We start from the raw sequence: 15,117 nt of genomic DNA, 5'->3' as shown, positions 1-15,117 counted from the left end.
CACACAATCTTCAACTTGACACTTGTGCTTCATACTGAAAACTCAGAGTCGGGAGAGAGGGAGAGAGACACAGAGAGACACATAGAGAGAGAGAGAGAGAGAGAGAGAGAGAGAGAGAGAGAGAGAGAGAGAGAGAGACACACACACACACACACACACACACACACACACACACACACACAGACAGACAGTGTGCCAGCAAGTTGCTCGCAGCAGTGTCTCTCTTACATAACCACAGCATCAACAACATCAACTCCAACTTGCAACCCGGTCTGGTCCCAGCGGGACGCTCAGATGCCGTACAGGCAGCACCAGGCCAGGATTCAAGGTATCTCTGTTGATCAGACTGTAAGCCATGCGCTGATGACATGTCACATGAGGGCACATAAGACCAGACTGAAGACCCCCCTTGTTTCCACTGCAAAAGAATGTTGCTCTCATGCCACAGTTTCCGTGGAATCACTGCTCGGATTGCAGATAGTTATGCAATTTTTTTATGGAAGCTTGTAGAGCCCAGGAAATCCATCATAACGTGACACTCAACAGGCTTTAGAACTTTATTTCATCATTCACTGGACAACAGAACAAATACCCAAACTTCCAAATGAGATTAGAAATCTTTCACATTTTCAGTAAATTCCTGGAGGGGAAAAAACATCCTCACGCTTCACCTAAAAGTCATTCAGTCACATCCACCACCAATTTTAAGAGTTCAGCATACTGTACTAACTACCTTGTTTTTCCATCTGCTATTTTCCGAAATGTTTGAAGCCGGACTATAAAGCAGACTTCAACAAGTTAAAAGTATCATTTATAGAAACACACATTCTTGTGAAGAAAAATCTGACATACTGGATTATACTGTGATTAAATAATATAAGTGCTGATAATCATAGGACAAAACATACAGAGTCTTTACTCAAAAGAACACCCTGAAGGTTTTGCAACAGCTGAACAATGAAAAGGCTAAGAAATTGATACATTTATGTGGTGTACACCACATTTACCAGAAGATCTGCAAAGCCCTTTTAGATTTTGACCAGAGAAAACAGAATAGGACTCAAGCTGAGTAGTTGGGGTAGAACAAATAAATTGTTCAGCCTAAAGCTTCCAAGAAGCAGCAACAGACACTAGAATAAAGAGCTATGCATTTATGTCATCCAGGTCTCCAGGGTAGATAAGTACTGCCCCCTGTCTCTTGTCTGTTCCTATTGCAGCCAGTCGGTCTTCAGGTCTGTCGCTCAAGTTTCAATCGTCTCTCTCGCTCTCATCTTCTTCAGTGGCTCTTCCGTTCATGGCCTCCACCCGGGCCATCAGCAGTGGCAGGTTTATGGCAAGGCCCGGCACATCCTCGTCAGAATCCTCCTTTGGAGGATAGAAGCGCTTTGCCTTTGCCAAAAAATCTTCAGCTACATCTAGATACAGGAGACGATCCTATGAGGAGGGAGAGGAAGAAGTGGTTGCAGTTAAACTGAATGTGCTTATCGATGCAATATGGGTGTTAAAGTGGCAGTGTCCTCTACTGCACCACAGTATGTCAACCTATGTCAACCTATGTCCTCCGGTGGCTGGGATCTGAACCACTGGTAGAATCGACTGCACAAAGATAATCAGACTACATTAATAAGGCAGATAAGATAAGATAATGCCCTGACAGATACACAACTCAATAGATTTTGGGATACTTAAGTTAGTTGCACATAGACCTACTTGACATAACTGATGTTAAGGAAAGGACTCCTCATTGTGGCCTGGAGCGCAGGGACCACCCAGGATGCTTTTTTTATTTTTTTAAACCTATGCTCCAACTCACAGTGAGAGATTGGTATGAGTTCAAAGTTCACCAGGATTAGCAGATATCTTTCTGGAGGTGGCTCTCTGCTGTAAAAGAGGGACGTCTCACTGTGGAGCGTATGCAGCATGTCACGTGCTGCCGGGGCATTGCGCATACGGTCATGTGAGGCTCCAGCAGACACATTCAGCAGTGAGTCTGCCTCTGCCATGAAACCTGAAAGAAAAAAAAGAAGCCATTTCTGGTTACTCTGTATGAAGAAGCAAATATCTGTCACAGTCCTCCTCTGTCCAGCATTACCCAAGTTCTCCAGGATTATCTTCCATTTCTCTCTGACTTCTCGACGGGTATCTCTCATGGCCTCAATGTCAACACTTAGTCGGCGATAACCCTAAACAAGAAGAGGACAAAGCTTTTAACAAAACAATTTCTTTTTTGGTGTAATTTCTCTCATAGGACAGGCTCACCATTGTACTACTGCCCCAAATCTGGTTTGAATAACTGATCATAATGATTATTCACAGCTTTAGATGACTTAGCTTTAGATTGCTGTTGTTTGCACTCATTTGACTCTTATCCACCATATATGAATAGATTTTAGAATTGTTTTGCACCAGTTGGAGTCCCTTGGAGTTATTTTTCACTATGGTGCAAGTTGTTAATGGTTTCTTTTTTCATCTTCAGCTGAACATAAGTGAAAGAAGCTTTAGCTATTATATATATATATATATATATATATATATATATATATATATATATATATATATATATATATATATATATATATATATATATATATATATATATATATATATATATATCTTTAGTTATTCTGTCTACATCTTCCCTCACATACCGTGGATCCCATGCGGGTCTTGGTCCTGGCCTGCAGCAGGCCAAAAAGGACCCGGTCGTCTGGTCTCTCAGAGTGGCTCCGGTCGCCTGGCTCACTCCACAGGTTGGTCTCCTCATCACGGCGCTTCCGGACTTCCTGGTTAAAATACTCCAACGGATCCTGGCTGTGTGGTCAGCCAATACACAAGCACAGTTATCACACTTCCACACATATATAATCAGTTGTGATACACTTGACAATCACTTATTGAAACTATAAAATGCATTTCTGGGTGATTTTCTTATCTATTCCCCAGGTGAGAAGTCTAACTGATATGTGTATGATAACATTACTCATGCATTAAATGGTATGTGGTTAAGCACTTCTTTGTTTCTGGCCTGTCTAATGTCTTCTTACGGTAATAAAGGCTGCTTTTCATCATCATCGTCGTCGCTGTCCCCAGCGCAGCAGCAGCAGCAGCAGAGCTTCTTAAAGACTGAACCCATCGAGAGTCAGTGGGGAGTAGATGTTCACAACGGTTGATAATCCAGGCGTAAATCTTTGTTTCAGTTCTTTAAAATGGCAGAACAACTTCCTTTGTTCTTCAAGCGATAGTCAAGCTGATTCCAGTGGTGAGTGATATGCATAAACTCCAAAACAACTTTGTTTAAAAAAAGATTTGGCAAAGCTGTCACAACATGCGGTCCACGAGAATGAATATTATTAATCTGATTTGATTCTCAGAAGAAGAGGGTTTGGTAAAAATGCCCAAAGAAAGAGCAGCAGTTCTAAAAAGTTACAAAAACAAACGTCACTGATCCCCAAACTCTACCTAATTTTCATCTTCCCACGTCCAGGGCCCGGCCACGGCTCCACATCCAGCAGAGGTTTGCCCTTCAGATCATAAGCAAGAGTCCGGTTAGAGACAATCAGGCAGATGGCAGCCCTAGGACCGGTGCTTCTCTTCAGCCTTACATGGAGAACAATGAGACCAGTGAGACACTCGCTGGATTGATCAAAAAAAAAAAAAAAAACATATTTACAGACCCACAGCCTCAGAAGACAGTCACAACATAATCATGTGAGCTGCTCCACATCGTGTCTTTAGCATTGTGTTTCGCCTCAAGGACAACACGTGTCCTCTTCAACAGTAGCTCTGATTACACACTCTGCATCCAATATACGATGGCTTAATTGATTTAAAGATTGTTTAGTATTATTTTATTTGTATTTATTCTGTATTGCTGTGTCTCCCAGCACAGTCTCAAGAGCGTGCAACAACCCAGCAGCGGGGCCGGCATCTGCCCATTTGTGCGAGGAGGGACAGGAGGAGCAGGGCCAGAGCCACACAAAAGGACCCCAGCGTGCTCCTCGTGCTCATGTTTCTGACCAAACTGTCAGAAACAGACTGCGTAAGGATGGAATGATGACGTCCTCATGTCTAGTGAGACTGAGCTCACAGCCCAGCACCGTGCAGCTCAATTGGCATTTCCTAGAGAACATCAGAATTTTCCATTAGCGTCTCGGTCTCTTCACAGAGGAGAGCAGGTTCACAATGAGCACATGTGACAGACATGAAAGAGTCTGGAGACGCCGAGGCCAACGTTATGCTGACTGTGACGTCATTGGTTTGGCGGTGGGTCAGTGATGGTCTGGGGATGCATAACCTCCACGTGCTAGCCAACGCCTTGACTGCGGTTAGGTATGACGTTATCAGCCCCATTGTCAGACTTTATGCTTGTGCGAACAGTCCTGGGCTCCTCCTGGTGCAGGACAATGCCCAGCCTCATGTGGCCTTACTGTGTATAGGCAGTCACTGGACGATGGAAGCCATTGTACTGGCCTTCACCTTCCCCAGACCTCAATCCAGTTCAGAACCTATGGGACGTTTTGTATCGTAGCACCCAACGCCGCCAAGTAGCGCTACATACTGTCCAGGAGCTGGAGTGCATACAGGAACGATGGAGTGACAATTTGACATTCACTTAGATTTTCGGTGTGATTTAGAATCCAGCTCTTGATGGGTTGATCATTTTAGCTTTCATTGACCGTTCTTGCGGCACTTTGTTTGACGAATTACACAATGAAGATATCAATAAAGATTTTCAACTTTGAGATCGAGGTGTGATTTCAGAGTTCCCTTCATTTGTAAGTAAGACATTCTGTATCACCTGCTTTAATTCAGTCACAATTGGGGAACAATTAAATAATCTCATCGCTCATATTCATACAAATAAATAAAGAAAGAGTTCTATATTAACAAATTGGTTTGTCTGCAAGTTAAATGAAGTTTGGAAGTTGGAACACGGCCATGAGTTCATATATTTTATTAGAAATAAGACACTGGTTAAGACTAAAAAACAGTTGGTCAGTATTCCTGTGATGGATTTAAATTAACATGTGTGATGAACGATCCATAGATAGATTTAAAGTATTATAAAAAAATAGGATCAAAGAAAACAGGTACTCTATGCAGGTGTCATATACATACAGTGTAATGTGAAGGTATTATGTATGGATTTAACAGTATAAAATAAATGCAAAAAAAGAGAAAAGGCTGACATGTAATGTTACTGTGAATAAGGCATCAAATTTCTTTCATTTTAAATTATCTCAGTACAGTATGTAGCTAAAAATAATCCTCAAAGGTTATCCAGTTAAACCTCAATAGCCACTTGTTTTGGACTTCATAATCAAGAATACTAATCAGACTGTGATCACAGCATTCCCAAATACCTGGGCTTTCAAAGTAAAATGCCTCAAAGCCATGTTGTGATTGTGATGTGGTGAATGACCACGTCATAGTCACAACCTCACAATTACACACATAGTTATGCTCCTTCAGCGTGTGAACAGTTCAACAGAGTTGTTTCGTCACGCTCTTTAGCTCAACTCTTAGTAGTTTGAACCAACAGCCAGACCTCAGTCTTCTGCCAGTTTAAAACATTTGCAACAGGAAGGGCACTTGGAGCGTGATTCTTGTTGCAATGTTGAATGTGAGAAATAATGTGCGTCTGCCCTGTGATTCGCATCCGCTCCAAGAAGTACTGGATTCATCCTTGGCGTATGCTACCCTTCCACCGAGTTTCATGTCAATTCTGTAATCCTGATGACAAACAAACCGAACAGAAAACACAACCTCCTTGGCAGATGTAATGATACATCTTGATTTTCTGGGAGGTACAGACTTTGAAACAAAGCCAACTCTTAAGAGAGAAGCGGCATTTCTAATTGTCTAAAAACAACATCATGCTGCATGATGTAAGAAATGGTCGAAAAAACGTATTCAGGATAAAAAAAAAACGGCCTGAGTCAATGTAAATCATATCAGTATATGAATAACTTTTGATGACAAATAAAGAGGCATCTATTTTACCATAAGGCCACTGAAGGTCATCAGCACCAAAGACAACAAAGTACACGGCAACCTAAATAATGAACACCATCATCTTCAGTCGTCTTCATGAGTTTGATAATTCATTTGCAACACAGATTAAGTAACAGCTACCTGGTCTAATGCTCATTAGACTGCAGGTGACTTCTTTCCCCATCAATCACAGTGGAGTAAAGAAGAATAAAGTGTGTCTACTTAGTAAATATGGCAGTGATGTGTGGATTTGTTATAGGGCCGGTGCACCGGAGAAACCTAATAAGATGGTGTAGTAAAAACATACAAAATAATCTCAACAATAAACAAAAGCAGCAAATCAATGGCTAACAATGTGTGCAGTAAGATACGTCTCAGAGCGATAGCTGCTTCATGCCATCGCAGCAATTCTTTTGGAACAACTGATACCAAAACAGTGAGAAATGACATCCTCAGTCAGGTCTTCTTGTTTCTGAAATGTCCACCCAGCCACAAGATGACTTGGCAGGCTCAGCTAACACAGTTCTCTCTGCACAGCGAGGGACACGGCAAAACTATTACAGGGCCACACAATATGTACGTGATCACGGCTGAAAAACAAAAAAACTGAATTTTTGTCTTTGAAATCTGAAAAACCTATTCTTCCCTTGTGACTGAAATGTGTGTTCACATGTTTCCCGCCTCCTGTGATTAGAAGTCACGGTGGCACATCCCTTCAGCCGAGGGTACCGCTACGCCCGTTTTTAGGGTCCACTTGAAGAAAACGGTCGTGACACCTCTCCACAGTGAGACGTCTCTCCTGTTTTAAGTGTGCTGGTGGGAGCGGAGGGAGGGCCGCAGCTCAGTGATGCGTTGGCGTAAATGAGACATGAATTCAAACATGGTGGCCGCCAGACTCTGATGGATGAGGTAGCGAGGCAGTCGGCCCTGACGAGACACAAAATGTGAATGTTAATTATTTACTTCGGTCACATTTTTTGAATATAATTTGATGCCTTTTTGTTTATTTGGTGTACTTTTTAGCCACGTTAGCGGCATAAATCAGTGTTTCTACACACCCATTTGACAATTATATCTTTGATAAATTTCTAGATTTCAAATAGATACCAGATTTCTATTCTGTAAATAACAGGTTTTAAAATGCAACTCTGTGACTGATGAGCATGAATGGCTTTGTAGAACTTATGTCCATTGACTTTGCGTCGCATTCCATACTTCAATTATTGTCAGGTCAAAATTTCCGTTTGCTCAGTCACATTCACATCAGCTGTTCAGCAGCTCAAAGATGCATTTGTCTCAGTGTGCGCTATAATTCAAGTGTCCATACTTGTCTTTGATATAATTCTGTTATTAGATTCTTCTGTACTTACTAATTGAGATGAGAGCAAATAGGGGGTTTAAAACATGACTGCATACGGTCACTATTTTGTGAACAACAACCTTTTTTCTAAATATACTAATCTTCAAGGCAGAAGTGATCTCATCGTGCCTCGAATGACAGAAAGTGGCAGACTGACTGCATCTTCTCACCTTCAAATCTGTGTTCAGGACCCAGATGAAGGTGCAGACGGACGGGTTGCTGCTGGATTTGAGGACCACAAAGCCTCCGGGACCGTTCTCTCCCCTGAGGCCGACAACACAAGGCCGAGCAGCAGAAAGAGGAGTTAAAGAAATTAAACTAACACAACTGCACTTTTGTCTAAATCAATACGCTGGTCATGGTCTGACCTGACGTAACGACCGATTGGAGGTTTGGTGTCGTGGTCGGTTGCCATGCCAGCAGACAGGTAGCAGTCTCGTTTGCGCTCCACTCGCCGAACATTAACAAAGTCCCTAAAGAACGAAAAATCAATCGGTCAATCAATTCCCTTTGTTTCAGATATGCATGAGAACCAGATAACAAGCCAGAATAGATAGGACAGATAAGAAACAGCCACAGCTTGGAGCCTGCGGTGCTGATGTACCTCGCAGACACGACTCCTCCTGCTGCTCCAGATGAGACGTCATATGACACCAGAGTGTTGTCGTCAACCCTCTGGAGGATCTGAGGAGAAGGCAGAAAGCACCGTCAGACTTCGGCACAATACAAAGAAAGATATTCAGAAAGACGAGTAAAAACACGTCAAAGTTGTCACCTGGCAGCCAGAGATAGTTCTGTTCCACTGGACCATCTTCTCTGGTTGCAGGATCACCTCCTGATACACCAGCTCAGCAGGACACTGCATGAAGGCCTGAGCAAAAACAAGAATACACTTAAGGTTTCTAAATGCTCCCTCTAACTTATTTTACAGAGGGATTTTGCCCCAGTTACACTTTTATTGTATAATGCCACTTGTTATGACAGTGGGAGTCACACGCCCGCAGCCTTTCTGAGCTAACTAGCTAGCTGCTGTTGGCTACGTTTACCAAAGAGGACAGTCTGTGTAGTCTTCAGAGTTTCTATCTCTGAGGAACATTTTTAGAATCAACACACTGTTCCAGAAAATAAAAATAAAGACCCAGAATCAACACACAGGTCATTTTAACACAGCAGATGTGTGTCTACGAGTAAAATTAATATCAAGCTGTGTTGTTTATCATTTACAATAATAACATCACAAGTTACAGTGGTTTAGCCGTGGGAAAACAGAACCACTTGAATACCCCTCAGCTAATGAACATGTTGTAAATAGCATTCTTACTCTGAATTCCTCTCTAGGAAATTAACCACGCTAAAGGAACACTTTCCCAGGATCTCTTGAAGCACCAGGGAGTTTCTTTAATATCAGCAGCCTCGATTATTGCATCACTCTGCCCTCTAGAGGATGTGCGAGTACAAGCGTGCCCATGAGCTACAAAGTGCACCTGATACAGTTATGGCAGAGACAGGACTGTGAGCGCTTCACTGCCATACAAGTACAGTATTGATGCTCTAAATATGATTCATTTGGACACATCTTCACAATGGAGACACAAAGTGCTGATGTACCTTCAGAATGAAAGTCTTTCCATGGAAGGGGATCTCCAGAGAGTAGACCGAGTCTCCCATATCCTGACATGAAACAAAATACGGTTAGTATCGTGATGCTAGTAAAATATTTTTTCTGGGGCAGAATATAGATCACCCTTTTTTCCAATTTCACAATTCCAAATTCATAAAAAGAAATGAGAGTTGAACAAGAAATGACCTGAACCCAGTCCTGCAGTGACCAATGTGGTGTGGTGAGAGTTTGAAATGTGTATCTCCTTCTGAGTTGCTAAAATATGGGGTTCAGTCTCCCAAATAACTCACTGAATCTTCCATCTGCTTTCTTATAATTAAACACTGTATACAAAATAGTGAATTAACTACATCACAAATATGTATGATACAACTGTCTGTAAGTTATAGTTTTAGTACTCTGAATGTACATCTTTGACTATTTCTCTCCAAACACGCTACTTAAAACTGGATCGATAAGGATTTATAACGTACATTTTAAATATATAGTATAGCTGATCGAGGATGCTAGATTTGAGAAACTATCCACTCGTATAACAAGCCCAGTGTTTCCAACTGTTTTCCAATACAGCACTAGATTCAAAAGTTGCTAAATCAAATCAGTCGGCACAGATAAAAATGATTGAACAGACGTATCACAGCCCTGAGACAGAGTGCTTTGTTTTTTTGTCCTGATATTAATCTTGATTCTGCTTAGAAGTCTGATTCGTCGCCTCAAAAAATCACCTCGTCTGGTGTAGATTGTGAACCAAGAAGGAGTCCCTTCTCATCAAGAATAGACAGACGTTAAAATATTTCTTTGCAGAGTGCTTATACTTATTGGCCCAAAAAAAAGGAAGATAAAATCATGAGATTTTGAGTTTGACGTAATGTAATCAACAAATAGAACATCAAATGTTTCTAAAACACATTACCAACCCTAGCGTGAACATATGACCTCAAACAGCAATCTTGAAACGGAACCCCTAAAATTATATATATATATATATATATATATATAAGTTTTTTTTTTGGAACCAAGATACATACAAAACAGGACATTAGGTGGACGACTATGTAAATACTATGAAATTGTAATCAAACCACTTATGTTTGGGATTTTGGTGGCTTGAACTCTTTGGGAGTCTGACACTTTGTCTCCACTGGATGAATAGACAAAGCAGCACATCATTTAGCACCGTGGTTGTGTAGTTGTGTAGTTGTGTGTGTGACCCAAACCAAAAGGGGAAGAGGAGCCACTTCTCTATTGGAAAGTCACACTTGCTGAAGCCAACTAAAACACTCACATTGTTTTTTTCAAACTTCCAGTTGTCCTCTTGGGCCAGGATCTGCTCGACCACCGACATGGCCTCCCGACCCTGACTCACGTACTCCTTCTCCTGCAACGAGAGGAGGAAAGAGATGATCACCATGATCCGGTGAGAAGTAGCACAACCCATCAGACTGATGCAGGTACCTGTGCAGTGACAGCTCTGCGTCCAAGACCCTCCTCATCCAGATCCTCTTCCGAGCCTGCAGGCACAAGTTCGGAGCCAAAAGTCAAATTGAGGCTCGAATGAGAACTGTTCCAAAGATATTGTAAAGAAGGAACCCACTGAGGGCATTGCAGAGTCTGTGCTCGAGTCGGGTCTAACAAGAACCGATCGATGGAGACGAGCAAACATCACCTGCGATGGATTCAGGCGGAGAGTAAAACTGTCCGTCTGAAACAGCACGGGGGTAGATCATCGGGGCTCGTTCACAGGCTGCGTGCACCGCTGCCAGGTAGGCTGATGGCGAAGGAGAACAATTGTTTAAAAAAAAAAAAGAGAAACATATGTTTGTGGCGTCGTGCTCAAACTCGTCAGGAATCTGTCTCTCACCTCTCTCATCATCGGCCTCCTGAGTGAGCACCTTGAAGTCAAGGAACCAGGTCTCCAGCCAGGCCACCACGAACGAAGTGATGGGTATCACATAGCCAAAGGCATTCTGGGAAAGGAGCTGCGAGGCGACAGAAACCATGTCATATAGAAGGAAGTGGTAGTTGAATTTAATGTTGGTTTACTTCCAATTGATGGATATAAAAAAGGTGAGAGTGCTTTAAAAAGGCCGTTGATACTCTGTGCGACATAAACCAATAAAGTCATAAAGCAGCTCATCGTCCAGACAGACAGCATTTATTACTGGCATATAAGCAGAAGTGAAACGGCCTTTGTGGTTTTGACGGATTTGCTCGCACCACACCCCCGCACACACGCACACACGCACACACACACACACACACACACACACACACACACACACACACACACACACCATTGTATCTGGAGGGGGACACTCACAGTAGATACGATGACCTTAACAACGAGGAAGACGCTGGTCACTAGAGTGGTAACCTGAGGAGGAAGGAACATTTACATTTGTGTTGTAATTCATGTCCAGACCTGCTGATAAAACGTATGACATTGCTTCACTGGTGTGTGGTTCACTGTGGCTGGTCTCACTTACAGCAATAACCCACCAGTGCTTCAACCGAAATACAGCGTAGCCCACTTGTAGACACAGGAAACGAAACAAGGCGAGCAGCTGAGACGAGGAAGATGAAGGAACAGAAAAGTCAAATGACCTCCGGCACTTTGCATTGTGTGGTTCAAGCATGTTGACTTATGTTAACGTTCGCTCCTCTCATGTCAATAAATGCAGACATGTAACCTCATTCAGATACTATAAATCAGGCTATACAACAACATTAGCCTATGACGCTACAAGAGCAGGTTTAAAATGAGTATCTGCTCATTAATGACATTGAGAGGTCAATCTTTCGACACATTATCAGGATTAAACACCAACACAATGCCACTGTTCTACATTGAAACTAACTGAAATGTACACAGACTTGGATTGACCCACTTACAAAGATGTCAAAGAAGGAAGACTTGTAGTTATAAAGGACAACCTCAGTTTTCAAGCTGTCCCAGATTGAGCTGGAGATCTGCAGGAAAACAGAGCAGAGTCCACGTCAGAGTCATCACTGCTGTGTGTCGAACACCTGTCGTCTGTCGAGCCCAAACGAGAACTCACGTTCAGCTCAATAATCCACAGAAGGGAGATGAAGAGCAGGTCGAACGTCACGAAGAGACAGAAGGTGCGTCGGACGTCAGAGATGGCCTTGCGCTCTGCGGGTGGCACGAACAGGTACGGGGAAGGGAGGGACATCGACGTGGAGTAGGACGCGTTCAGGGAGGCGATGGCATGGAGGCTGCCCCCGAGCTCCCCGTAGTCTACACCTGGCATCCTGCCGTGAGACAGGAAACTCCCGCTGCTAAAGAGGGAGAAAGTTATTTTGTATTCACCAGAAAATGTGGAGAATGTGCAAGAAAAAGGGTTATTACTCATACATTGTTCACCAGATATGGATGAAAAATCCCCTTAAAAGCAGAGTATAATAGTAGTTACTCAGTTACTTCTTCATTTCCATTGTGTGCTAAACAATAACACGTGACACGTTTGAGGATTGCTCAAAACACTTATATCATCTTCATCAGAGCAACATCGTCATGAAAATGTTGGGTTTGTTTTCATTTTGAAGCTGATTTTAAATACATTTTGATGTAAAACTTCTATTCTGTTTGCCGCTACATCATCTTGACAGATGTGGTTAAAATAAACAGCTCAAGGTGTCATTGTTAGTTTAATTATCTCTATATAGAGCAGCACAGTACAAGTCTTTTTGACTCTTGAACTATTTCTCCACGATGAACTTAAAGCTAACAAGCATCATGAATTGCATGCTGTTTCAGACACAAACACTCTTCCTCCTCTCTCTTCTGTTGAATAAACAAACAACTGTCTGTACTTCAGTGTCTGTCTGACGAGCTAACAAGCTAACTCACTGCTGTCAGCCGGCGTTTCCCAGTAAAACGACACAGACAGACCACAATAACCAGGACCGCTGGTTCACTGTTGTAAACAAACACTGATCAAACGAATAATAGCTAACTGGTCCAAGATGTTAGCTGTGACGATTAGCTTCACGTCACACCGGCTAACTTACGTTCCTTTCAAGCAAGTTACACCGAGAAGTAAACAAGTGAACAGCTACAGAAAGTGTAACTATGAAACAAGGGAATGACGTCAACGCAAGCACGCATTTAATTATTTAACGAAAAGCTAAATTGAAAGCATTAAACTTACTTGATTTAGCGCATCATCATCATCGCCTCGCGATACCAGTCTTCCGGGCTGACCTTACAGAGAGTAAATGTGGCCCAAGATGAACACGTCCTTCGTTTCAACACGCCAAAGAAAATTCAATCACGTGCAGAACTACGTCCGTCTGCGCCAAACGTAATTTGGGAAAATAAAATAATTTAAAAAAAGCAACAGAAAAGTCACCATTTAAAGTCACCATTTAAAAAATCGATATATTGCCTAAAAAGCAGCAAATCTTAGTGTGTGTGTAGGAGAAACCACGTGAACAGCACACCAGTCAGTGGTTATCAACATATTAAGTACATTACATTGCATACATGTGTATAGTATTGTGTCAGTTGTCATTTAAAGATTATTACGTTGTATACCCATATACAGCCTGTGTTGGTGATATTGCATTTAATGTGGTCCTACGAATATAGCGAAGAAGAAGATTTCATGTTACATCTGCCTTTGAGCCTGTAGTTTTAATCGTGAGTACACACTGCCCTCTGGTGGATACAGTCCATAACTACGTGGCGATTGCAAGTTTTATTTTTGAATGTCTAACCGGAAGTAGTACCATATTATTACGTCTAGCTTGATGCAAATAAAGCTGTAGCTACTCGATGCGACCGCTAGAGGGCAGACAAACACATTATTCAATTGTGGATTGAAGGCTGGAACACGGACGGTTCTCTTCAACAGTAACCAGTAGAAAACATTTTAATCTGTCAAATAAAGTACATTTTTTGTTTCTTTGCAATCGATTCAGATTGGTTACTTACTCTGAAAATATGCACTGGAAATGTAAGTATTCCTGCACTAACGTATATTTGACGTATGTATGTATTGCAGTTCCCTACTGTGACCACTGGAGGGCAGTGAATAATTCTAAGTAAATAAGTCAACATAGTCTCGACCGAATTGTCTACACTACAACTAGCATCCAAGCAGATAGCGTTGTATATATAACGAACGCCGGAAACAATTTAAAATATTTTATTATTTTTGAGTCAGTCACTAGAAGTAGGTTTATTCTCTCATAGAATTCCAAACTATAGGACTTCTTTTTGCATCCGGAGGAGACGCCCCCTGCTGGTCAGTCGAGAGAACGCAGGTTTTAGGACACGCAAAGACATAAAAAATAAAAGACACAGCTTCCGGTGAGGACATTCAAAATAAAGCTTTCAAAACATACAGTTGTAGATAACGGTATGCACGGTTTTAAGGGAAATGTTACGCTCCAAAAAGACAACTCGAAACACTATCGTCGTTTGAAAGGCGAACTACCGAAGCAAGTTGGACGTATCAATACCTCAAAGCAACACGCCAAACATCACAAGACAGGACCAACACTCACGCTGTCAAGAAATGCAAGATAGTACCCTGTCTTGTACTTCCGCCTTCGTAAAAAAAAGAATATGGAATTTTGTTTTAAAAAGAAGAAGCCTAAAACAAGTTCTTAGCCAGATGTATCATATTGTAAATATAATGTTGTATTATATATCACCTGTGAACCTCAAAACTATAATCATTGGCCTACTTTGAGTTATTGTATAGGTCCTTTTGAAAGCTTTTGAACGAGTTTGAAGTTTTATAGGGGTTGATTTAATTTAGTAGAATACAATAGTGACTATATATACTGTATGTGCATTAAGATAAAGAAAGAAGAAGAATATTTTCGTGGTTAAACACATATTTTGATGACATCTTTAGACCTAACAGACCTAACTAATACATATGAGTTTATCTTCCTCTGTAGAGGGTAGAGTTATTAACTACTTTCTGGTTATTTTGCACTGGAAATTTATATTTTTAACACTGATTTGGCATGAGAATGAACTTAAGTTAAAAACCAAGTGACCGAGTGTGATAAAGTCACACAACATATCTTCCTATATATATATAAATATATATTTTATTTTTTGTTAAATGTAAAATAAACAGTTGGGTTTTTACAGTAGGAATAG

General features: G+C 41.5%; 2 protein-coding genes across 2 annotated transcripts; both read right to left on the bottom strand.

The window, feature by feature from the left end:
- Positions 1-1,226: 1,226 nt before the first annotated feature.
- Positions 1,227-3,133, bottom strand: LOC306749449 (melanoregulin; the record flags this gene model as incomplete). The annotated part of the gene is made up of 5 exons (XM_079232744.1): positions 1,227-1,434; positions 1,845-2,008; positions 2,093-2,183; positions 2,649-2,811; positions 3,045-3,133. The coding sequence occupies 5 exons, from the start codon at positions 3,131-3,133 to the stop codon at positions 1,249-1,251; spliced, it is 693 nt and encodes a 230-aa protein (XP_079088870.1). The 3' UTR covers positions 1,227-1,248.
- Positions 3,134-6,496: 3,363 nt separating this feature from the next.
- stard3 (StAR related lipid transfer domain containing 3) lies at positions 6,497-13,200 on the bottom strand. Its single transcript, XM_079233385.1, has 15 exons — positions 13,148-13,200; positions 12,035-12,275; positions 11,868-11,945; positions 11,462-11,539; positions 11,296-11,349; positions 10,837-10,954; positions 10,642-10,743; positions 10,431-10,486; positions 10,261-10,353; positions 8,963-9,025; positions 8,130-8,225; positions 7,959-8,038; positions 7,723-7,827; positions 7,525-7,618; positions 6,497-6,921 (listed from the first exon to the last, which is right to left on the bottom strand). The coding sequence occupies exons 2-15, from the start codon at positions 12,245-12,247 to the stop codon at positions 6,799-6,801; spliced, it is 1,353 nt and encodes a 450-aa protein (XP_079089511.1). The 5' UTR covers positions 12,248-12,275; positions 13,148-13,200; the 3' UTR covers positions 6,497-6,798.
- Positions 13,201-15,117: the final 1,917 nt, after the last annotated feature.

The sequence above is a fragment of the Taurulus bubalis genome, assembly GCF_910589615.1.
Source record: "Taurulus bubalis genome assembly, chromosome: 17".
Lineage (NCBI taxonomy): Eukaryota > Metazoa > Chordata > Actinopteri > Perciformes > Cottidae > Taurulus > Taurulus bubalis.
This window is presented reverse-complemented; position numbering and strand designations above follow the sequence as displayed.

What these genes read in the sequence shown, in the direction of transcription:
- stard3 (XM_079233385.1), bottom strand. Translation starts at nt 12,247, where the DNA reads ATGCCAGGTGTAGACTACGGGGAGCTCGGGGGCAGCCTCCATGCCATC. An exon ending in GAACTATCTCTGGCTGCCAG is followed by an intron (nt 8,039 to 8,129) that starts GTGACAACTTTG and finishes CCTTCTCCTCAG; the next exon opens with ATCCTCCAGAGGGTTGACGA. An exon ending in CCAATCGGTCGTTACGTCAG is followed by an intron (nt 7,619 to 7,722) that starts GTCAGACCATGA and finishes TGTCGGCCTCAG; the next exon opens with GGGAGAGAACGGTCCCGGAG.